The sequence below is a fragment of the Hordeum vulgare genome, chromosome 7H, assembly GCF_904849725.1.
Source record: "Hordeum vulgare subsp. vulgare chromosome 7H, MorexV3_pseudomolecules_assembly, whole genome shotgun sequence".
NCBI classification, from domain to species: domain Eukaryota; kingdom Viridiplantae; phylum Streptophyta; class Magnoliopsida; order Poales; family Poaceae; genus Hordeum; species Hordeum vulgare.
Window position 1 is genome coordinate 158,506,037 of NC_058524.1, and position 25,643 is coordinate 158,531,679.

The 25,643-nt window shown below is 46.1% G+C and overlaps 1 protein-coding gene across 9 annotated transcripts; it reads left to right on the top strand.

The window, feature by feature from the left end:
* Window positions 1-2,102: 2,102 nt before the first annotated feature.
* Window positions 2,103-25,440, top strand: LOC123412968. 9 transcript variants are annotated; one of them, XR_006613643.1, is made up of 8 exons: window positions 2,103-3,349; window positions 5,855-5,948; window positions 23,646-23,702; window positions 23,786-23,850; window positions 24,073-24,290; window positions 24,749-24,761; window positions 24,857-24,984; window positions 25,095-25,440. XR_006613643.1 is itself a non-coding variant. In XM_045105919.1 (2 exons), exon 1 carries the CDS (start codon window positions 2,118-2,120, stop codon window positions 3,327-3,329), a length of 1,212 nt encoding a protein of 403 aa, XP_044961854.1. In that variant the 5' UTR covers window positions 2,103-2,117; the 3' UTR covers window positions 3,330-3,349; window positions 5,855-6,454. The 9 variants fall into 9 exon arrangements, 1 of the variants encoding a protein (XP_044961854.1); XR_006613644.1 differs by having other exon boundaries at window positions 24,860-24,984; XR_006613645.1 differs by having other exon boundaries at window positions 24,889-24,984.
* Window positions 25,441-25,643: the final 203 nt, after the last annotated feature.

Consider the following 25,643-nt stretch of genomic DNA (forward strand, 5'->3'; position numbering starts at 1 on the left):
AAGTGCCTCAATGTCGTTCTTCTCCACATGAAAGCACACAAGACCGGACGCGCTGCAACGCTGCCACCATCGTCGTCTTCAACATCGGTGACCAGAGCTTCTTGTCGCCATTCCGCTGCAACCAGGTCGTCCCCCGAGCCTTCCGAGATGCTCTCTCGAACCGTTGCGACCTCTGTTGCCTTCCCCCTTGCTCTCATGCTCGATTGCGTCGCCTAGCCATCATTTCCATCGGAGCCGAGAGCTCCTCACCACCGGACTTGTCGCCACCGCGGCTATTAAGGACAGTAAAACTGCACCTAATCTTTGCCCTCTCAGCGATTAGACGTTTTTGACCGTTGGATTAGCTAATTAGGAGTTTCTCGCCGTTGGATTACGTCCTTTCTGAAGCTGATCCGCGCAGTCTTTTTTATTTAGCCCGTCTGTCCTGTGGGCTGCTGCTCCAGGGGCCAAAACCAAGGCTTCTGATGCATTAGGCCTTACAGCAGCCCATTCAAAGGAGTCTTGCTGATCCAGCCCATGCGTGTGATGCTGGTGACACGGGTGGCTCGATCCAGCCGAGAGATCGATGCTTCATCTGATTGAAACTGCTTCGCTCAAACATCAACAAGGCATTTACACTTCAGTTTCTATTCACACATTCGGTACTACTGCTCCCTCGTTTTTCTCGTTTGTGCTGCCGTGCTTGTGCGAGAAGCTAAATCGGTTGGAAACATCAAAGACAGCGAGGTGGGTGGCTACAGAAGTGCAACCGACGGTGGATGGTCGAACAACAAAGATGGTGACAATGATCGACTCGAAGGATATCTGCTCATGGTGAATGTGACAAATAACCTAGACGGAGATGATGAACGATTAAAAGAAGGAGAAACCCTTTTCATAGGCTCGTACGACGGTGGCGATGTGTATGGATTTTACGCGAGTCTTCTAACGACGACGGAATACACAAAGAGATTGAAGAAGATATCTACGAGGTGTCAACCAAGCGGTCCTTGTGAAACACATGGGAATAATAATGATCATAATCATATCCCAAACCAATGCACATGTTATTTTCTGACTTGTCGATTTAAGGTTACGAAAATATATTAAAAAACCACATAAATCAAACGGACATGGGAAATAGGGGACATGGGAAATAGGGAATACTCTCAGCCATGCCATCGAATGTTTTTTTTGAGGGGGAATAGATTTATATTCAAACAAAATTAGAAGCATCCCTTTTCTAAAATTTACTTCCTCCATTTTTAAACATAAGTTTTTTCAAGGTTTCACTATGAGATTCTCTCTCTCTATATATGTATATGCATATTTTAGAATGTAAGTTCACTCATTTTATTTCATATATGCTCCCTTCGTTTTTAAATATAAGTCTTTCTAGAGATTTTCTTAGGAGACTACATACGAAGTAAAATGAGTGAATCTATACTTTAATATATGTCTATATACATCCGTTTATAGTTTTCTATTGAAAATTCTTAAAAGACTTGTACTCCCTCTGTCCCTAAATATAAGTCTTTTAAGATGTTCCACTAGGAAACAACATACGGATGTATATAGACATATTTTAGAGTATAGATTCACTCATTTTGCTCCGTATGTACTCCCTCCGTTCCTAAATATAAGTCTTTTAAGAGATTCCACTAGTGAACAACGTACAGATGTATATATACATACTTTAGAGTATAGATTCACTCATTTTGCTCCGTATGTACTCCCTCCGTTCCTAAATATAAGTCTTTTAAGAAATTTCACTAGGGGTCTACGTACGGAGCAAAATGAATGAATATACATTCTAAAGTATGTCTATATACATCCGTATATAGTACACTAGTGAAATCTTTAAAAAAGACTTATATTTAGGAACGTAGGGAGTAGTATTCTAGTGAAATCTTTAGAAGGACTTATACTCCGTATTTAGGAACAGAGAGAGTATTTAAGAATGGAAAGAGTAGTCTTTTAATAAAATCTTAAAAAAACTTGTACTCCTATTCAAGATCGGGGAAAATAGTTGGGTTCCCGAGCATCTCACCATCCGGCAACATACATCGCGCCCAAGCAAAACCCATTCCGCGGGCCGGATTCCCCACCACTTACCCACCCCAAACCCTAGGTTTCCCATGGTGCAATCCGCACCCAGCTCCCCCACCGCCACCGCCACCGCCACCGCCGTCCCCGACGCCGACCACCCCACCCCGCCGTCCCGTCTCCTCTCGAAACATCGCCCACGACGCCGTGCAGCGCCCCCCCGCCCGGCCTTGCCGCCCCCTGCGCCCACGCGCAGCCCGTCCTATCTGAACCGCTGCCACTGCTGCGTCGCTCGCTTCCAGCCGCCGGCGCCGGGCGCCAAGCGACGTCCACTCCGTCCCCTCCGCTCCCTCTGGCGCGTCGTCCTCCTCTGTTCTGAATGTATCTCCCTCCTTCGCTCTGGCGCCGTCTGCTCCTACTGCCTCTCCCCCGACAACCTCTCGCACGAGGACTCGGCCACATGCCGCAGCTGCAACCACTGCGTCCACCACCACTGCATCCCTGCCGAGCACCGTACTGCCATGATCCAGCCTGTAGATTTGGAGAATTTCGTCTGCGTCGATTGCTGCCCCACAGTGAAGGTGGGTGGCAAGAAATACGTTCCTAATCTGGAGTTGGTCACCAGGGAGCCTAGTTCTGCAGTTCGGAGGAAGGGGGAGCCTGTCGCCGCTGCTAAGTTGAATTCGCCAAGGAAGGTGGTGGAGGAGGTGAGGCCAGCTTGGAAGGATGCGATGGCCCTCGTCCCTGTTGGTGAGGGGTCAGAGAGCAAGGGTCCCTGTGATCCGGAGCTGCCAGATGAGGCATTGGCTCTGCAGCTGCATTTGGCTATCAACGGGTCACCGAGGATTTCACGTTCTGGCAGTGCATCTCTATTTGTCTCGGCTGGACAGGGCAAGAGGCAGAACGGATTGGTTTATGGGAGGAAGGTGGTCAATGAGGATCTGGGGCTTTGTGTAACCAATATGATGGATCATCTGGACTATCTCGAGACCAGTGAAGAGATGGGAAGCAACTGGAATGCTAGTCAGGCTTTAGGATCTGACCCCACAGTCCCTGTGGTTCTTGCACTGGAGTGTAAAGGTAAACCCCCTCAGGAGAGTACGAGAGGTAAAAGGAAAGGTCCTCCCGCGACTAATCAACATAATAGTTTGGTGGAGTATAAGGTGGATCGGTATAAGAAGAAGTATAGCAAGAGGAAATCAAGTAAGCAGACATATGTTGAAAGCACTGGAAACAAGACCTTGCCCAATGGAAAGGACATGGATGTTGGTGAAGGTGGTGAGGGCATAACTCCTATGACATAGACCGCCGTTTCTTTTTGGAGGTACGAAGAATTTTTGCACTGTTTGTAACTATAGTTATATACTCCCTCCGTCCGGAATTACTTGATGCACAAATAGATAAAAATGGATGCATCTAGAACTAAAATACATCCAGATACATCCATTCCTATGACAAGTATTTCCGGACGGAGGGAGTATTCGCTTCCAGTAACTGTATCCTTTGCTGTCCTCTACATTGTTGTTCAGTTGTAGGCAAACAGCATCTACTACTTTGTTGGTAGCCAAAGCATAAATTATTTATTTGCTATTGAAAAGGCATGTACGCTTCAAAATGCCATTGCAAATATGGTGCGCCGATGCTAGCTAAATGAACTAGGAATTCATACTGTTCAGTAGTTGACTGGTTTGTGTGGTTGGTATATTTGTCCATATCAAGATATGCAAGAAAGCTTAGTATCTAAAAACCGAAGCAGTAAGCAGACCCTCATTTTGGAGGAACCCTTAGTCAGGTAGAATTTTGTGCTGCCTGATGCTCCGTCTAACAGTGAATCAGTTAGGACACGCCTGTACACTCATACATGTAAGAAAGCTAAGCTCCCTTGTGTCTCTGGCTCCTTAGCTCCCTGTCCGTTTATTTTCATAGAGCGGTGATCATTTTTGCATTTGTTGAACCTATTCCTCTTCAGCTGTTTGGGGAGCAAGCCCATCTGAAAATGATTTACCACTTCTAGCGTAACTGATGAGTAGAGTGTTTCGGTTACTGGAAGGGAATAGTGGCATTGCTTTTGTTGTATGTACCTGCATTCCCATTTTGTTGGTCATCTACCTCAGGTGTTGTGGATTTTAGTGTGTTTCATTAGTGCACCGGTAGTTCGAATGCAATAGAATTGCCATCAAGAAGGCCAAGGTCATGATCGTATCACAAGAGGAGATTGTTGGAAGGTTCTTGCATCAGTAGATAAATGGATGCGTGAGAGTCTTGTGGGAAATATTATTATAAAAGGATGTCTAAGATCAAAAGATGTTGGTTCCATAGGAGTTCATGTTGTGTTAGGAAAAGTCAAGGATAAGCATGTGCTGCTTAAGGATGTCATTTATCTATGTTTGAGCCAGGCAAGAAGAATTGATCTATTCTCACCCAATTATTTGCTCATGTAGCCTAGGCCTATACAATCACAACCAATGCCTACTAGTACCTTCAGCATTGTAGTTATACAAATCATGTTCCACAACATCCAGTCAAATATGTGCTGCATAATTGGATTGACTACCGGTAGAGTGAAATAATCAAATACAAATATCATTATCACAAAAAATGATGATTATGTCACACCTGGATTTCTATTACCACTAGTAAGTTGCCGGTGCCATGCTTCAGTACAAAAAAAATGTAACTAACATTAAATTTTATACTTGACTCGACCAAACTCAGTCTTTTAAATATGTTTAGTTGAGTTATATGTTTGTGCAGTGCAATTTAGGACAATAGACTGGCCTGACGTTTGTAGGAGAGGAGTGTTGACTCTCTTGAATGGGAGTTGGGAGCGTGTGCAGTGCAACAGTCGCAGTTTACCCAAACCACATTCGATCTTGATAAGCTGAAATCCAACGACTCCATCTTCTTCAACCTCCAACTTCCTTCCTCGATTTTGGTGGCTACGACAGTTGCAAGTCTAGTAGCGCGGCCTTGAGATAATGATGAGGAACAATAGAAAGAAGGAAAATAAAAATAAAATCAAAAGTCAAATCCATTTGATGACTACTAGATACTTCTACTCGAGTCTAGTATTTGTTTGTTTTCTTAGCTTTAGCTGCTGTTTGCTAGAGTCTTCTAGCTATGAGTAGAATGTGAAATCTTAAGTAATGCTTTCTAGAGTGTTCTAGCTATAAGTAGAAGTTGAGGTGTGAAGGTTTCCCAAAGCCTATAAATATAGGTCCTCACTCTAGTTTGTAAGCATACCGTGTATCTCACTACATGTAATCGAACTTGGTGTTCTGATCTTGGGCAAGATCTTGTGCTCTAGGAGTTTTGGATTGAACTCCTGCTGCCATATCGGCCTATTCGCTTCTAGAGCGGCATCTAGCACAACATGTTGAAGTAGGTCCTTCAACACAAGCGATGTTCACTTTGTAGCAGCAAGGTGTAGTTGTTTCTCCACAACCTTGGTGCTGTGTCAGATAAGGTCATCCATCTACCCCCCCTCCATACCCCCCACCGTAACCGTAAGTGGAACCTTCCATAAGCTACAATTCCTCCGCTCCACTGTTGTCGTCGCGTCTTTATTAGTATGAATGATTTATTAAGTTCTTCTGTTAGTATGTTGATTAACCCTGTAAGTATTGTGTTCAGAAAGATAGTCAAGTATTCAACGATATTGCTCACAGTATTATCAGGCATTTTAGTGTTTGAACAGTTGCATGCACTACTAGAGATTACAGTTGACATTGCTGTTAAATCTTCGTAAGGTGATAGGAACCTCTGCTATGTTCTTTTTTTACCCTTTGATGTTGCAGTCACACCAATGGAACTTCTTGTGATTTAACAGGTAATTCGCGATCACAGAGTTTGCATCCAGCAATACAGGATTGAAGCTAGCAACTTGTTGGTGGCTTTGATAGCAACTACAATCAAAGTTATAGGTACGTTCGGACAAATGAGATGCTTCATGAAGGAATCAGTAGTAGCAGTACTTCATACCAGCTACATGCCATCAACAACCAATAACATATTAAAATTGTGCTAGCTGGTTTTTACTGCTTACATGGTTCAGCAACATTAATTGTTGAAGACAGTGGTGACTGGTGAGGCATGAGCGGATTTTTTGGGTTGAGATGAACTTTTTGTGGCTGTGAATTAGCAAATAGAAACGAAGTTATAGGATGTTTTGACAAATGAGATGCTTCATGAAGGAGTCAACAGTAGCAGTACTTCATGCCAGCTACATGCAACCAGCAACATATTAAAATTTTAGTGTCTTGTTTTCTTACAAGTGATTACATGGTTGAAACATTAAATGTTGAAGATACCAGTGAGGCATTCATGGAACTGTGGGTTGAGATGAGCTTTTAAGCATTGGAGTTCTGCTTGTAGATGGTGCTAAAATTATGTGACATTGTATGTTTATTAAGCATTGGAGTTCACTACAGATGATTTCTGTTGGAATGTAGTTTCTATTATGAAAATAGAAATTACATTGTGGTAGGAATTCTTTTAAACTAATTTTAGGAGTACTTGGCATGGCGTAAAACTTAAGAAGCCATATTCGTAATAAACTTGAAACATAGAAATATATAGCGCACACATGCTAATAGCACCAAGCAAAGCTAGAGATAATGCACAAATAGTATATAGGCGGGAAATATCATCAGGCCCCTTTTACTTCTGTTAGTTATACCCTTTCTTTCAAGCTAATTCTCATGAAAACAATGTATGTACGCAGCAATCACTTTGTGCACGTGATTTTACTGAGAAGTTGCTATGGTTATCTCAACTAGGGTGGCCATTCAGTTTGACACGATATTTTGGCTATTTATGTTTTCTATAGACACCAACCAAAATTGTCATGAATTTCGTCGACACCCTTCACCATACTCCATAATATTTTGATTAGAATATAAGATCGAATAAAACATCATATCACATGGATACAAGTATAGACCAAATGATGTACTGACCATGTTTTGATTGCAATGAAACATTTTCAATGCACTGACTTGACTAGCTGATTACTGAACCCATGCTGGAACCAAATTAAGCACTGACCATGCTTAAAGGCACCAAGCAAGATGGTAGGCATATGTCACTTATTTGCATGTGGTGGACTAGTGGCAGCGTGCTGGTGGCTAGAAAATAGAGCCCTGGAGAATGGAATGGGAAGAGGAGGATTGCAAAGGGATTGAGCGCAGATTCAGATGAGGACACCGCTCGTCACCCTCCCCGATGGGTATCTGGGCACTAAGTGCTTAGCAGTCTGGAACGTGTGCAATGATTGATAAAACACCTTGGTGACAAGGCTTTGGCTCGAAGGTGAAGGGAATAATATTGCCACTCACAACTTGGTGCACTACATGGAGTTATTTTGGTGCATTTATTTGCGCTTGTGGGGCACTTGCTGTGCTATACGTCTTAGCCCACGCGGCCACATCCACCCACGGCCTTGCACCCCTCTCACTGATAGAACTCGTCCTCTGTCACAGGTGTATGTGAACCAGTTCGCACATGACCAGCTAGAATGTAAGACGGACTAGTGCTTAAGAAAAAAAAAGAATTTTGTAGCTGTTTGCATGTGGACCGTCCTTGTTGTAGAGAGGGCCTTCTGGTGGATGTGACATTGCACAACAACAACAAAGCCTTTAGGACGTGTTTGGTTGCTTGCATGTTTTTCTGCCACATACTTGTCCCAAGTGAGCCTGGTTGAGCTAATGCAGGCAAAAACCAATATCTACATGTTGATTGGTTGCCCGCATCCCCTCTCCCTGCATTGTAGCAACGACTCTACACACTGTATTTGGTTGCTCGCTTGCATGTTTGGCTGTGCTCATACTAATGCACGTTGTTTGCTTACATACAGGCAGAGAGGTGCAGTTATCTTGTACCCTACATGGCGAGCTTATCAGCTACACCTTACACACGATTAGACCGATCCCCAAAGTTCAAAAAAGCACCGGGCGTTAATTATGCGTTTGACCACGTACTTGCACTTTTCTAGCTTTGGCGTGATTAGGCACAATTAGTCGCAATTATGCGTTATTACACAATTGTACGAATATGGGCAACAAAGAGCAGTTTGCCATAAAAAATGCTAGAATCTAAACTGTAGGTATAATTATAACCTTGTTCTCTCTCCAATATGTTGCCCCTCCCTCTTTGTGTGTTGTCCTCTGACCCTCTCCCTCCAGTGCATTGGGCAGCAGCTACATACATCATAGAGAAAAGAGAAGATGACAAGATGTTAGGAGCAAACAAGTTGTCATATATGTAAATTGTAAAAAGAAGCTTATCTAGTTGGCTCATAGCCTTCTCCCTTTCCTAGCTTCTCCGAATTGAATAATCAATCAAAGCAAACTAGCAAAGTAGCAAACATGCAATGGAAGAGGCAGATCATATCACAACTTCACAAGCAAGCATATTACATAACAAATACTCCCTCTGTACCTAAATACTTCTAGTTGGGGAGAACTAGTCTAGTTCTCCCCAACTACAATTATTTAGGTACACAGGGAGTAAAAATCTTAAACTTGCTTAGTTCTACCAAACCAAAGTACCATGACCACGATCCATGGTAGTCTCACCACCCCATCAGTCTCTTACATAACAAATAACAAACAAAAGACAAATGCATGAATGCAAATGCATGATAACTTGATCACTTGATGGCATTATGCCAACCATCATGCAATGATCACTAGCTCAATGCCTCTCAATTATCCTCGTACTCAATCTCACCTTTATCCACCATCTCATCATCACCATCGGACTCAAACTCCTCAAGGTCTCTCACTCTTGCACTCCTACGAAGTTGGAGTTGCTCTTGTGCTCCCATTGCTTCACCAAGTAGATGCCATGATATCCCCGTACCTGGATGGACATCCCCATCTTTCTCATCAAGAGAAACAACACATGCATGATCATCCCATCCTTCAATAGAAATCCTTGAGCTTTGGTAGCATCGGTGTTGATGAGCACATCCCATTTCTTCTTCTCCAGGAGCTTTTGTTTCCTAGACAACATTCTATTATTGAACCTTAGTAGCAAGCCTATTTCTTCTCTTGGTATGTACCTATATTAAACAGCACACGAGCATATAAGAAAAAAGATGAGAGGAGACAAAAATGAGAGGAGAGATATACCGATTCAAATGCACTCCAGTTTCTTTCACAACCAGAAGAGCTAGAGGTCAGAGAGAGGATTCTCATAGCCATTTCTTTCAAATTTGGTGTGTCTCCTCCATAAAGCTTCCACCAACCAACTAGAAATTGGACAATAGCAGCAACAAGGCGGTAGCAGCAGCGGCGGCAGCAGCAGCAGCAGCAGCAGCAGCGGCGGCAGCAAGATAGCAGTAGCAGCACTGCAGCAGCAAACAGATAGCAATAGCAGCAAGCAAGCAACAAGAAGTAGGGGCAGGAGCAAGCAAGTATACCAGGGATGTAGCTTCTATTTTCACATGCTTTTGCAAGCCTCTTTACGAAAGATCCTTCTATTTTCACATGCTTCTGCAAGCCTCTTTTCGAAAGATCCTTCTTTGTTTTCATATTTTAGAAACTCGTCATTGACAGCAACCATGCAAGTATCATGATCATTTGCAAAGTATTGTTTAGCACACTCCTGGGATCCTTTATTTGCAGTGGTGGGATCCTTTATTTGCAGTGGTAAAGATGGAGCTATCCGCATAACTGTAGTGTGGGTTCAACACATATGCGGCCATATGGTGAAGAATCAAGCCTTCCATTCATCTTCTTGTCAACAGTGGCCATAGTATCTTTGTAGTTCCTCTCCAAGTTGTTAAACGCCTCCTTCATCTCCCTCTTTGCATTCACCAACTCTCCATACAGCCAAGCCATTGATGGCTTACTATCCCCATCAACCAAACGAAGAACTCTCACCGATGGCTCAAACACCTTTATGGATAGGAGGACACCTTTCCAAAAGATAGCATCCATCACCGTTGTCGCTGCATCCTTGCCTTTCTTTGTTTTCACACGACTCATCTCTTCCCAAGCTCTTTCAACCACCATCCACCTTAAGGCATCTTTCTTCTCCAACACTTTGCAAAGTGAGAAAAGCAGAAGCGAATCTTGTCACCCCAGCCTTATGATATCTCTCCTTTTTGTAGCAACCCTCATCAATGCCAAAGTCTTGTGATGTGCATAGATGAAGATGGTTAGGTTCAAGCTGCCTTGAATCTCTTGAGGTTGCCAATTCCTTGGAGCATCAAGTTGATAGTGTGAGTTGCACAAGAGCTCCAAAATATCTTCAACCTCTTCTTAAGCAACATTTTCTTGGCTCCCATGTTATTGAAAGCATTGTCCATCACCACTTGCATCACATGCTCCACCCCTCCTCAATTGCGTTGCCCACTAGCTAAAAGATAACTTCACTCGTATGTGACACATCAGATGTTTCCTTTGATTTGAGAAAACCTGCCCCCACTATACAACAACAACAACAACAACAAAGCCTTTAGTCCTAAACAAGTTGGGGTAGGCTAGAGGTGAAACCCATCAGATCTCATGACCAACTCATGGTTCTGGCACATGGATAGCAAGCTTCCACGCACCCCTGTCCATGGCTAGTTCTTTGGTGATACCCCAGTCCTTCAAATATCTCTTTACGGACTCCTCCCGTTTCAAGTTCGGTCTGCCCGACCTCTTTTGACATTATCAGCACGCTGTAGCCGTCCACTATGCACTGGAGCTTCCGGAGGCATGCTTTGAATATGCCCAAACCATCTCAGACGATGTTGGACAAGCTTCTCTTAAATCATTGCTACCCCAACTCTATCTCGTATATCATCATTCCGGACTCGGTCCTTCCTTGTGTGGCCACACATCCATCTCAACATGCACATTTTGCCACACCTAACTGTTGCACATGTTGCCTTTTAGTCGGCCAACACTCAGCTCAATACAACATTGCTTGTCGAACCGTCGTCCTATAGAACTTGCCTTTTAACTTTTGTGGCACTCTCTTGTCACAGAGAATGCCGGAAGCTTGGCGCCACTTCAACCATCCGGCTTCGATTCGATGGTTCACATCTTCATCGATATCTCCATTCTTCTGTAGCATAGACCCCAAATATCGAAAGGTGTCCTTTTGAGGCACCACCTGCCCATCAAGACTAACCTCCTCCTCCTCGTGCCTAATAGTACTGAGAATGCACCTCATGTGCTCAGTTTTAGTTGTACTAAGTCTAAAACCTTTCGATTCCAAGGTTTGTCTCCATAACTCTAACTTCCTATTGATTCCTGTCCGACTATCATCGACTAGCACCACATCATCTGCAAAGAGCATACACCATGGGATATCTCCTTTATCCTTTGTGACCTCATCCATCACCAAGGCAAAAATATAAGGACTCAAGGCTGACCCCTGGTGCAGTCCTATTTTAATCGAGAAGTCATCAATGTCGCATCACTTGTCACAACATTATCATACATGTCCTTTATGAGGGTAACGTACTTCACTGGAACTTTGAACATGCCATTTCGTGGTACCTTATCACAGGCCTTCTCCAAGTCAATGATCACCATATGCAGGTCCTTCTTTTGCTCCCTGTATCTCTTCATAAGTTGTCTTACCAAGAAAATGGCTTCCATGGTCGACCTCCCAGGCATGAGACCAAACTAATTTTTGGTCACGCTTGTCATTCTTTTTAAGCTGTGCTCAATGACTCTCTCCCATAGCTTCATTGTATGGCTCATCAGCTTAATTCCACGGTAATTAGTACAACTCTGAACACCCCCCTTGTTCTTGAAGATTGGTACTATTATACTCCGTCTCCATTCTTCTGGCATCTTGTTTGCTCGAAAAATGAGGTTGAAAAGCTTGGTTAGCCATACTTTCGCTATGTCCCTGAGGTCTCTCCACACCTCAATGGGGATAAAATCAGGGTCCATCGCCTTGCCTCCTTTCATCCTTTTTAAAGCCTCCTTGACCTCTAACTCTTGGATCCGCCGCACAAAACGCCTGCTAGTATCATCAAAGGACTCGTCCAGTTCAATGGTAGAGCTCTTATTCTCCCCATGAAACAACTTGTCGAAGTACTCCCATCATCTATGTTTAATCTTCTCGTCCTTCACTAGGAGCTAGTCTGCTCCGTCCTTGATGCATTTGACTTGGTTGAACTTCCCTCGTCTTCTTCTCTCGGATCTTGACCATTTTATAGATGCCCCTTTTGCCTTTCTTTGTGTCTAACCGCTGGTAGAGGTCCTCATACGCCCGCCCCCTTGCTTCACTCACAGCTTGCTTTGCGACTTTCTTTGCCATCTTGTACTTCTCTATGTTGTCCGCACTCCTCCTTATTAACCTTCTGGATATCATCGTTCCACCACCAAGTATCTTTAGCTTTGCTTCTACTTACACTCCAAACTCCTCGGAGGCAACCTTACGAATGCAAGTTGCCATCTTCATCGACATATTGTCTGCATCACCTCCTTCAGCCCAAGGGCCATCCTTAATAACCCTCTCCTTGATGCCCGAGCTACCTTCGCCTTGAGCTTCCATCACTTCGTTCTAGCAACTTTGGCACACTTGTCCCGGTGGACACGTATTCGAAAGCGGAAGTCAGCAACCACAAGCTTCTGTTGAGGGACAACACTCTCTTCATGTATCACCTTACAATCTAGGCACGCACGTCTGTATTCTCTTATCGAGAGGATGAAATCGATCTGGCTAGAGTGTTGACCACTACTAAAAGTCACTAGATGTGATTCTCTCTTCTTAAACATGGTGTTAGCTACGATCATGCCGTAGGCTAGAGCAAAGCTTAAGACATCTTCTTCTTGATTCCTGATGCCGTAGCTAAAGCCTTAATGCACCCTTCAGAACCCGTGTTAGATGTGCCCACGTGGCCATTGAGATCTCCTCCTATGAAGAGCCTCTCACCAATCGGTACACTCCTAACCATGTTCTCCATGCCTTTCCAGAACTTCCTCTTGGTGTTCTCATTGTGGCCTACTTGCGGGGCATATGCGCTGATAACTTTGAGAACTAAGTCCCCAACTACTAGCTTGACCAGGATAATCCGGTCCCCACGTCTCTTGACGTCTACCATTCCATGCTTGAGGCTCTTGTTGATTCGCCTACTCTGTTTCTGTTTGTAGCCGTCCCCATGTACCACAACTTGAAGCCGGTATCCTCCACCTCCTTCGCCTTCTGACCCCTCCATTTGGTCTCTTGGATGCGAAGTATATCAACACCTCTCCTCACCGCTGAATCAATTAGCTCCTGGAGCTTACTTGCCAGGGACCCTCCAGTCCAGCTACCTAAGCGGATCCTCCTATACCCGACTAGCTTCGCACTCGTCGAGTCAAATGCGAAGTCCCTTGCTCATGTTCCACTACACTCATGCATAGATGTAGCATGCCACCAAGGATGCGACAACCTGGTCCTTGCTCACTTGCCACTGTATCTAGATCAAGATACGACGCGTCACTAGGGGGGTGATGGCCTGACCCTTGCCCCTTTAACACCAACCACACTCAGGTTCTGATGTGGCACATCGCTAAGAGGGTTATATTTTGGATTTCATCTCCATAAGAGTGGCTGAGTTTTGACGTTGGCTTGCGAAGCCTATCACAACCCTCCTCCTTCACCCGGGCTTGTGACCGGCTATGTTGAGACAACAAAGGCGGAGTTGTCCCCCTACTACAATGCATGCACAAATACATTATGTTCCTCCTCTTCATATCTGTCCATGCATTGGTGCATCCAGGCTTTATCTTCTCACGATCATCTAACAAACTCTTGGTCCTTGCATATTCAGGCTCATATCCAGGACCAAATTTGCCTATGGCCTCGTATGCATCAAGAGTGCCTCCGGACTTGATCTTAAACATGAAAGAACGCTTGAGGTGGTGCCCGTGATGTGTAGCTTGAAACGGATCTCCTTAGCTGCTAATATGGCCATACAAGTCGCACTTCACCCTCCCCTTGTTTGTCACATCACATAGTTTCCCATAGTTCCATCCAACATCATTGGACTTCCTCTTAAGAGCTATCGGCAACATCAGCAACAACTATCAGCAGCAGTAGCAACTAGTAGCACCAGTAGGCAGCAACAGTAGCTAGCCGTATCAGCGAGTAGCAGTAGCAACTAGTAGCACCAACAGTAGTTAGGAGTAGCAGCTAGCAACAACCATCAACTAATAGCACCAAGCCACCAATAGAGCAAGCAAACAACAGCACGCCAGCGGCCAACATGCCAGCACTTAACAATATCAGTACATCGCCTAGCAGCAACATGCCAGCAACCAAAGCAAGCAGCAACACTAGGAGTCAACACTACACTACACATCATCATATCCAGAGCTTGACCAGAGGAGGAGGGACGCATAGGCTCATAGTTCGGGGCTCACCTGCCTGAAGAGAAGAAGAGCATGGGGCGTGAGATCCACGGCGGGATGAGGTCAGAGATCAACAACCAGCCGCGCGGGGAGGAGCACGAGATGAAGAAGATCTGACTGAGGTGAGGAAGAGCGGGAGGAGAAACTTCAGATTTGGTGCGGCTGCTGGCGGTGCGAGATCCATGGTCCGAGGTGAGGAATGGAGAGGAGAGGTTAACCTAACCCTATGCACGGGCTCAATTTGGTCTTCGGCCTTCCACGCGCCTTATCGTCTGATTCACGTCGGATCCCCATCGCCCTTCCGCGCGCCTTATCGTCGTTTCGCGCCATTCAACACTACTAATCGTGCCTCGACGAGAAAGGCGCTCCGCCTAGGTGTGCCCCATGCCTTTCGCAACGCACATGGCCGAAGCCAGGCAGCAGGCAAGCGCATCACGCATAAGCGTGCGATTAAGAGCGCCTTTTTGACCTTTGCTGATCACACCAACAAAACAACATTGCAATTACAATGAACTGGACGATGATGATGGAGTTCTTCAACCCAAAGTGTTGATCTGCCTTGCCAATTTCAACATTGCATGTCTGCTTTAGCCCAAATTTGGAGTAAACATCCTCTGTCGCATGCCTACTCTTAAACCCTCTATCGCAGTTGTTCTTGTAACCTCACACCTGTTCATTGCATGCTTCCCATGAACTGTAAACCCCTGGAACCCCCCCTCGAAACGTCATATACCACTTGGTCCTAGCATGACAGAAGAGCAGCAAGCAATGGAGTACACTAGACATGAAACATAAGTAAGCATACATGATCATACGACATAGCAAGTTCATCCCGTAGCTTACCCGTCAAGGACCGTACGTTCCAACTACCTAAGCGGATCCTACTAGGCTCGGCTAGCTTCCTTACCCTTCGCACTCGTCGCGTGTCAAATGTGAAGACCCTTGCTCATTTTTCATCACACCTAGGTGTCGATGTAGCACACCACTAAGGATGCGACGACCTGATGCTTGTTCACTTGTCACCGTATCCAGATCAAGATACGGCGCGCCACCAATGTTCTTCTGTGTTTCTTTTCCATAAGAGTGACTGAGTTTGACGTTGGCTCGCCAAGCCTAACACAACCTTCCTCCTTTACCCGGGCTTGGGACCAGCCATGTTGAGGCAACATAAGCGGAGTTCGGCGAAGAGTGTGAGTGCCCATGTGCAGTTTCGACGGGATTAGTCGCGGATGGGAAAACATAGCACCTGTAGGTTAGACCTTTTGACACGAAGTAAGGACTAAAGTGTGAGAGGGGTGCCATGTACACGTGGGCCCACTCCACTGGTGGGCGGTGAATTAAGTGGATTTGGGCCAAAGTGTTACTGGTGTCATCAGAGTGAACCTTCAGTGCATGGGTTGCGTGCGCATTTGGACCCAGGGGAGGGCACATGGCACGTGATGATTAGCAGTGTGCTACAAAGGGCATCAGCATTGGGTGGAGGTGGCTGAGTCGGCCCTGACCCTTATACACCATTAAGGGAAGAAGAATTCCAGAGTTGCACTCCTCCTAAGCCGCCTCTCCCGTCTCCGCCTTCCGTCTCCCATTGTCAGTGAGGCTGCCTCCATCCGGCATTGGGACGTGCATAAGAAAGTCCTTTATGTAGCCTTCTAAAACCTTATCGAGGTCAGGACTGATAGCAGGCGACATGATAAGAGCATAACTCAGTTGCATTAGCGCTAGCCTGGCAATGTCTACCATTTGTAGGAGACGCAGATCGTATGACAGTTCCTATGTCTGTGTCCGTCACATGTGTGGCGGCGCTCTCCCTTCCTGATTGATGTTGTTGCTTGGCGCCTGTCACCGACGGTCGTCGAACCAGATGGTTTGTTGCTCTCCTTTGGTCTTTCAATTTCAACAGAGCAAGCATCCTCAAACATAGCTTTGATGACGTGATTGAAGCCTCCTTGGTGGTGAAGCTTATTTTCTGTGTTTTTTGATTGGCACTGCCGATGAGCATGCACTGCAGGATGCTCATGCCAATACCACGTGGTCCATTTCCTTGGTGCCTGCCCACATTCCTTGAGTCTAGCCGTCATCAGCAAACTTTCTTTTATCTCGGGCCACTCTTCTTGCTGGATGGTTCAAGGCTGATGGTTGCAGTGGCACGCACAACAACCTGTTGTTGTGAGGAGCACCACCCATGGTAGAAGGTTGTCATATCTATCTTTCCACTCTTTCGGTTGGGATGACGATGTTCTTCTATCTGTGCTGCAAATGGACAAGTTGAGATCACAACGCAAGTCCACATCTGATGTTTAGACCTTTGTGTTGTCGATGGCAGCGTGCCGACAGTCCTTGTGGCTGTGGTCATCCTGTCTTCATCTGGACATGACTGAGAGTGTGTTCAATGCTGGTTTAGTGAGTGTTATTGCATCGTTGTTGGTAGGATGGGTCATGTGATTTTCATCTTTAGCAGGATGGGTCATATGATTTTCATCTTCCTTTGGTTATTCATCTCTCGAGCTTCAAGTCACTTATTCACACGTTTCATCACTCCCTTTGGTCCTCATTGAGACTGAAGCAATGGTATTCTATGATACGATGGAATGTGCTAGGGTTTTAGAGAGAGGGAGTGGGGGACAACTCAGTACCTGCAAGGCAAGATTGAGGAAGGATCTCAACTATTTTCTTGCTTAAATCTAAACTGTAGTAGAAACTCACTAGTCCTTCTATATATATAGGATGGCTCTTGACTTGATCGATGAGTTGCTCAGGCATCTCCAACGCTATCCCCTAAAACAAACACGATATTTGTCCGCGGACATGGATATGGGAGCCGGCTATCCAACCCTATCCCCTAAACGTCCGCCCATAGTTTTTTATCTGCAACACTCAAAATAATAATAAAAAATAGCACAATTCACCCATAAATAGCTTGCAAATATTCCTAGCATAACAATAGTTGAAATGTAATTTTACATCCGAGATAACCTGATGTTCAACAAGTTTTTCGAATTCATTGATTCCAAATTCAACGATACTTGACACAAGTCCTCCCACACAGTGTTGCCCTTGAGCTTCATCCAACAATGTATGAATGTAAATTGCCTCCCCTCGGACCTGTGGTACATCACGACACCACGACAGTGCATCCGCGCTATGCAACTTGATGATACATTGAGTGAATCAATGAACCAACATATAGAGCAACAAGAAGCAAAACTTATGATATCCATGGTTGACGAGCGTGATGGCCACATTGTCTCAACTTGTGCAACCGCACCGCGGAACTTCATGACGGCATTGGAGATAGCGTACCACCGTTGGGCTAGCGACTTCATATCGCGATCATGAATCACGTGCGCGTCGTAGAGCGTGAGGTGCTTTTGCTCAAGAAACGAAGCGCACATGTTTTGCCAAAACAGCGAGCCCACTTGCCTCATGCCTACAAAGTCTAGATACGACCTTCCACGCATCATACAACAACTCATCATTCATCACCGAATACCTCGCCATAGCGCTTACTCTGCTTACTCTAGAAAACAAGGAGTAGTTCAACAAAAATGCCCCATGGCATTTGACTGAACACCTACCGGGTGTGGTACATGGACGGTGTCGGCAGGAGTGCGGAGGGTACCAGGCTGCGGACGGATCCCCGATGGACGGCGACGTAGTCCAAGGCGGGCAGGCACGTGTGTGCGGGCTGCGGACGTCCGATGATGCCCAGACAGCGGACAAAGAGGTACAACAAGGGAGGAGGGTATGGATGCAAAGCAAGGGTGGATCAGGGAGTGGGAAAAAAGTGGACCACGAGGGGGATTTGAATGGGCCGGGGGTGTTGGAGTTGTCTTACGTGGCAGCGATCCGGACTCCCCCCCCCCCACACACAAAAAAACAGTTTGCAGGAATTCGGACAACCATACTGTTGTGTCCAAACTCAAAGCTGTTGATCCTAATTGTTAGGAATATGCAACTTGTATTCCCATGAGGCCATAGGCCAATATATATACATGTACAGGTGTTCAACATATGCAGGAAATCCCTTATACAACGGGATAAATACAAAGGGGTACATGACTTACATTATAACTCTAACACCCCCCCTCAAACTCATGGTGGATGAACAACACTGAGTTTGGAGAGATAAAATCCATGTTGTACTCTAGTCTGGGCCTTCGTCAGGAAATCCGCCAACTGTAACTTGGAAGGCACATACTGAAGAGCAATAACCTGATCCTGCACACCAGCGCGCACATAGAAAGCATCAACACCAATATGCTTGGCGAGCTCATGCTTCACAGGATCGCGCGCAATGCTAATAACACCCGTACTATCAGATAAGAGCAGAGTCGGTGTAGTGACAGAAACACCAAAATCCTGAAGTAACCATCGTAACCAAGTCACCTCTGCCGTCAATAGAGCCATTGCTCGCAACTCAGCCTCTGCACTCGAACGGGAAACTGCAATATGTTTCTTCGTCTTCCAGGCAATGAGAGAACCATCAAGAAAAACACAGTAAGCAGAAAGTGAACGGCGATATGAAGGATCACTAGCCCACGTAGCATCCGAATAGGCCTGAAGCTGTAAAGAACTGGAGCGAGGAAAGAATAGACGGTGAGAGATCGTGCCCTGAAGATATCGGAGAACACGAAGGAGATGACTATAGTGAACCAATGTGGGAGCGGAGACGAACTGACTCAGAATATGAACCAGATAAGAGATATCCGGACGAGTGACAACTAGATAGACAAGACTGCCAACAAGATGACGATAACGCGTCGGGTCAGGCAGGGGATCACCATCAGTAGCACGGAGGTGAACGTTGAGCTTCATAGGAGTCTCAACAATGCGCTCGTCAGTAAGAGCAGCACGAGCAAGAAGATCCTGGATATACTTTTCCTGGGATATAAAAAAGCCATCAAAGGTAGAAGAGACTTCAATCCCAAGAAAGTAGCGAAGAGGTCCAAGATCAGACATAAGAAACTGCTCACTAAGAAGGGCCTTTACAAAGGCAATATACTCGGGGTCATCCCCAGTGATGATCATGTCATCAACATAGAGAAGAAGAAGAGTCCGACCATGAGGAGAAAGGTGAATAAACAATGCTGGATCACGAGCACTTGCTGAAAAACCAGCGGCAGTCACCACAGAGGCAAAACGCTCAAACCAGGCAAGGGGGGCTTGCTTAAGGCCATAGAGAGAGCGACGAAGATGACATACCATGCCATCAGGAACAGAATACCCAAGTGGTGGCTGCATGTACACCTCCTCACGCAACTCACATTAAGAAAGGCATTCTTAACATCAAGCTGAGATATAGACCAGTGGCGTGCAGAGGCCACGACAAGTGTACGAACAGTGGTCATATGGGCCATAGGAGCAAAAGTCTCGTCATAATCACGACCATGCTCCTGCTGAAAACCACAAGCCACAAGACGAGCTTTGTGACGCTCAAGAGAACCATCGGAGCGAAGACTCGCCTTGTGGACCCACTTACAAGTGATGGGACGAACTTCGGGAGGAAGGGAAACAAGATCCCACGTACCAGTGCGATCAAGAGCAGCAATCTCCACTGCCATCGCAAACTGCCATTCAGGATGAACAACAACTTGACGATAAGAAGTCGGTTCAAGAACAGCAGCACCAGCGGTGGGAAATCCAAAGCGATCAACAGGCGGATGAGGACGAGGATGACGACACATCCACAGAGGCATCCACAGGACGTGAACGACGAGTGTAACACTGAGGAAAAGATGGAACAATGGAAGGAGGAATCGCCAAGGTAGAATCGGGGGGGGTGGCGACGAAGAAGTCACCGGAGATGAAGGTGTAGAATCCGGTGACATGCTAGGCGAGGAGACCGTGGAAGATGGTTGCGGCAAATCAACTAGAAGTGGAGAAGCAGAGGGAGCGGAACGAATAGGGAAAGGCTCGATGGGGGTGATAGGTGAGTCAGGAAAAGTGAGGAAAGAGATATCCTCCACTGAAAAGGTCGAGGAAGATGGGCGTGGGTAGAAGGAACGAGACTCGTCAAAAGTCACGTCTCGAGAGATACGCATCTGACGATCGATAAGATCCCAACAACGATAGCCCTTATGCTCATCACTGTAGCCTAAGAAGACACACTCAACAGACTGAGCGGTCAGTTTGGTGCGTTCGCGAGGGGCAAGAAGAACATAGCAAACAGAACCAAACAAGCGAAGCATCGAATAATCGGGAGAACGATCAAAAAGACGCTCGAAAGGAACACCACCCTGTAGAGCAGCGGAAGGTTGTAGATTGATGAGATAGGTGGAGGTGGAGACAACCTCAGCCCTAAAAGTGAGGCGGAAGAGGCGGCTATCATCATCGCACGAGCCGTCTCAAGAAGGTGACGATGCTTGAGCTCAGCCACACCATTCTGAGCATGAGCACCAGGACAAGAGAACTGAGCAAATGTACCCTGCTCAGCGAGAAATCCACGCAACATCTTGGAGATATACTCTCCAGCAGAGTCAGCACGGAACACACGAATAGGCGTAGAGAATTGAGTGTGAACCATGGCAGCAAAACGCTTATAGATAGATAATACCTCACTACGAGAAGACATGAAATAGATCCACGTGTATCGAGAGAAATCATCTATAAAGATAATATAGTAGCGATGGCCTCCCTTCGAGGCAAAGGGAGCTGGACCCCAAACATCCGAGTGAACAAGGTCAAAAGGATGCTGAGACACAGTCTCGCTATGAGGATAAGGTAACTGAACCTGTTTACCAAGCCGGCAGCCCTGACAGTCTAAAGACACACCACCGGAGACGGATCCAAGAAGACCACGTCGAACTAAGGATGAGAGACGGGAGCCACATAAATGACCCAGACGATGATGCCACTGTTGAAAAGAGCTGGTAGACAAGGCAACAGAGGAGGAGAGACTGGCTGCGGTGGCAGCGGATGGAAGGTGAAGCCAGTCAAGCTCCAGAGACCCAGTCAAGCTCCCAGAGACCCTGAGAGTCACGGTGCCGGGGGCCAGCACCAAGAAGAGTACCAGTGTGACAGTCCAGAACTGAACATGAGTCAAAGTCTAGAATGACCCGACAGCCAGAGTCAACAATCTGGCCACCAGAAAGGAGCTGCATGGTAAACCGAGGAACATGAGCAACATCGGGAACATGAGAAGATGAAGTGCTAAGAGTGCCTCAGCCAGTAAACGGGAGAGAAGTACCATCAACAGTAAGAACATGAACAGGAGAATCAAGAGGTCGGTCGAGTAGATGACAGAGTGGATGAATCATGAGTCATATGAAAAGATGCTCCAGTATCAAGAACCCACGGAGATGTACCTGCGTGTGTAGAAGGTGGTCTCACAATGCCAGAAGAGTCCGTAGCAGAACCAACAGAACCTGTCGATGAAGAAACAGAAGATGGAGCTAGCAGACATCAAAATCGTCCAATCTCCTGCTCAGTCAGGGGCGCAACTGAAGGTGTCGATGTAGACTCACCCGACAATGGAGAGTCGGAGGCAAGCAGCAGGGCGCGAAGTCGTGCAATCTCGTCCTCGGTGAAGTACACAGCTGACGTAGGCGGCGTAATGGCACGAGGAGGGGAGCGACCACCACCACCTGTGGAAGCCGCTAAATATGGCGATGTAGCATGTCCAGTATCGTCGGCAAAGACCGGTGGAGAAGCCGAGGCCGTGTGCAGACAAGCACGAAGCGCCAAGGGAAGACGCGTGGACGAAGAGCAGTCCATGGAGTCATAGGCACCAGGAAAACCGGTGAAAGTCGCGAGAGGTGTCGGGGAAGAGCGACATGCACCGATGAAAGTCGCGAGAGGAGTCGGTGTAGAGCGACAATCACCATATGTAGAGCTCGCAGGAGCAACAGAAGAACTACCAGCACAGCCGTCAGGAGTCACGGGGAGCAAGGGACTGCAACGATGCGTGCTGGTGTAGACCATTTTTTTTTCCTTTTTTTTTACCAAAGGAACTCAGTCAAGCGGAGCCTCCAGAGCAGGGCCTCGCGGAGTTGGACGCGAGCAGAAGACGAGGTCCGACGCGGAATCAGCAGCAGCACGAGCGGACAGCGGCGGCGACGGCAGACGTGAGCGGGATCCGGCGCGGGGTAGGGCGGCGGCGGCGGAAAGCAGCGGCGGACGTGAGCGGATCCGATCGGGAGGAGCTAGAACAGCGCAACAGCATATTCGATCCGGCGGGAGCAGGAGGGGATCCTGGCTGCGGGGAGAGAGGAAGCAGGAGGGGATCCTGCTGCTGGTTCGATCTGGCTGCTGGTTCGATCCGCAGGAAGAGCAGGAGGGGATCCTGCCTGCGGGGAGAGAGGAAGCAGGAGAGGATCCTGCTGCTGGTTCGATCTGGCTGCTGGTTCGATCCACAGGAAGAACAGGAGGGGATCCGGCGACGTCCTGCAGCTGGTTCGATCCGCGGGAAGAGCAGGAAGGAATCCGGCGACCTGATGAAGACCTGCAGGAGGGGATCCGGCTGCGGGAAGAGAGGAAGCAGCAGGAGGAGATCCGGCTGCAGCAGTGAGATCCGGCGGCTGCGTGGACAAGGGATTGGATCGGAGCATGAGTTGCACGTGCAAAGAATAAAAAACCTAAGGCTCTAATACTATGTTAGGAATATGCAACTTGTATTCCCATGAGGCCATAGGCCAATATATATACATGTACAGGTGTGGAACATATCACCTGCAGGAAACCCCTTATACAACGGGATAATACAAAGGGGTACATGACTTATATTATAACTCTAACACTAATCTTCACTAATCCTTATCTCCAATGTTGCAATCCTGACTATCCTATTCCAAAGAAATATATACTGTCTATCGGATCAAGTAATACCATTTGTGCATTGACTAAAAACATTGGTAGAGAGCAGAGACAGCGTACTTTGAATACCCGTTGTTGTGTGATAACTAAAAATGGTGATGTGCACAATATACTTGTTTCTCATGAAATTTATCAGCTGAACTTATTGGGTGCATGAGTATGTATATTAGGGACCCCATCAGTTAGGAGAGTAGCATTAAATACGATTGTATCTTTTAAATTATATGTAGTATATGGGTAACACATGCATTCATCTTCAATAATATTTAGTATGTACTCATTGTATATTGTAAGTGGAATTGGTGCCTGCTGTGGATTGCCAGTATGTCGTGTTATATACTTATATCATCTCTCCCCAATTTTGAGCACTAGCACGTGACCCTGGTGGGTGCTAAGTCCTTAAACGAACAAATTGATGGGGAACCCTAAATTCACCCGCCACTTTCCCTTCCTCCTATTCAGCTTGTCGCTATGTCTTCTTCCAGCAACTCAGCTTGTCACTGCCATTTCCAATCCTAGGTATCTCCTCCTGTACCATATTAGTATGGTTGCTACCTCCATTATTAGCCCAGCTTGTTTGATTGTGTATGGTTCCTGTGCAGATTGACAAATAGTCGGGGTCGAGGAAAGGGCCGCCACCACAGCCACGCTTTTCACAAATCCAAAGGTGCAGACTCATCTACACCCAAACCATGCCATTTCTGCTCAGTTTATTGTTTTTTCTCGGCTCTCAAAATTGGCTGTTTTTGTCATTTCATATGCATGATTCAACACAAGATTTACCTGCCCAGCCTTGTTTGGATACATATACCGATCGCAAAGTTTTATTACCAAATAAATTTCACATAGAAAAGGTGTCAAGAGGGAACCTTATATACACGCTTTGCAGGCAGCACATGGTGAGAAGATGACGTGGTATCATCAAAGGTGTGAGGACGTTGATGGGGTTTGCACTTGCAGAGGATGGCATTACAGTGGATGCGGATAAGATGATAAAAGGGCAAGCACACAGCAATCAGTGCCATAAGGAATCGCTAGCCGTTGCCTTGTTTGCTGTGACTGCAGTCTGTAGGTCTGGCCCAGAATCTTCTTTGTCTTCATTTTTCGGTATTCGGCTATCCTGTTCTACTGCTTGGTCATAAAGAGTATCATTTTTTTAGATAGCAGTAAAAAATCATGTCAATCTTGTTTTCCCTCCATAGATATTAATTTTAACACTGCATACATACTACCATCATGTTTGCAGACTGATACCGAGTATTTCTGTTGACTGAAGTTTTCATATACATTTTCTTGTGACCATGAGGTCACGGGTTTAAGTCCTGGAAACAGCCTCTTGCGGAAACGTAGGAAAAGGCTGCGTACAATAGACCCAAAGTGATCGGACCCTCCCCGGACCCTGCACAAGCGGGAGCTACATGCACCGGGCTACCCTTTTTTAATGAATATAGTTTGCCTTGATGCATATACACGTTTTAGGACTTGGTTGCCTTGTTGATGTTATGATTATTTTTATCTATGCTACTGGCTAAGTATGGTTGTCTCAAAAAGTTGTCTTTCTGCAGGAATTTCAAAAAGGTGAACTCTCTTCCTACTCATGTGGATAAGAGGGCCATCAAAATCATGATGTACGTATCTGTGTCCGGTGAATTTGAAACTGTGATTCTTACCAGCAGCACCACCCGGACCTTTTATATCCGTCCAGGTTCAGAACTGGACATGAGGTTCATCCAAACGTCTGGGAACCACAGGAGGTTGATCAAAATGGTTATCTGGTTTCTGCAAAAAAGTTTAACTTGTGGTGAGAATACAAACGCTGAAATGCAAAGTCTCGTTTGTCATTAAGACGGTTATCCAGATTCCAGAGGCAATATTACTGCATGATGATTTGATTTGTTTCCCAATCTTCAGGCATGGAGTTAGCGCACACATGTTGGAAACTACACTAATCTCGTTGTGTGTAATTGGTGCCTGAACTCTTCTCCTTCGAAGCGCTCCTAGCTTGTTTCCTTCAATTCAAAATAGTATCATTCACGGGGATCAAGACTACAGAGATATAGTCTAATTAGCATGCAACCCTAGGATCAGTTTGTGGCTCTTGAAGTGTGTTGTGCTGGATTTATTTAAGGAAATAGTCGGTCCGTGCTAATCTGAAGTTGGACAGTCAAATTATGGCACTCAAACATCATGTATTCGATATGTGCCACCAGCCCACGAGCGGTTATGAAAAATTAGCTGCATGGCCTTGCGCGCCGTCTCTGCTTGTTACTGTTTTTCTTTTAAAACAAGGCAAAAGCTTTGCCTTTTCATTAAACAAGCAAGGAGAAAAGCATATACAAGGCCGAAGCCTGAAGCTTAAACGGATTACTCTGTTGGGACGATGGCTCCTAAATGTTTCGCCCCGGCGATACACGAGAACCTCTCATCTCTCATGATATTGTTAAAAACAATCGACTGCAA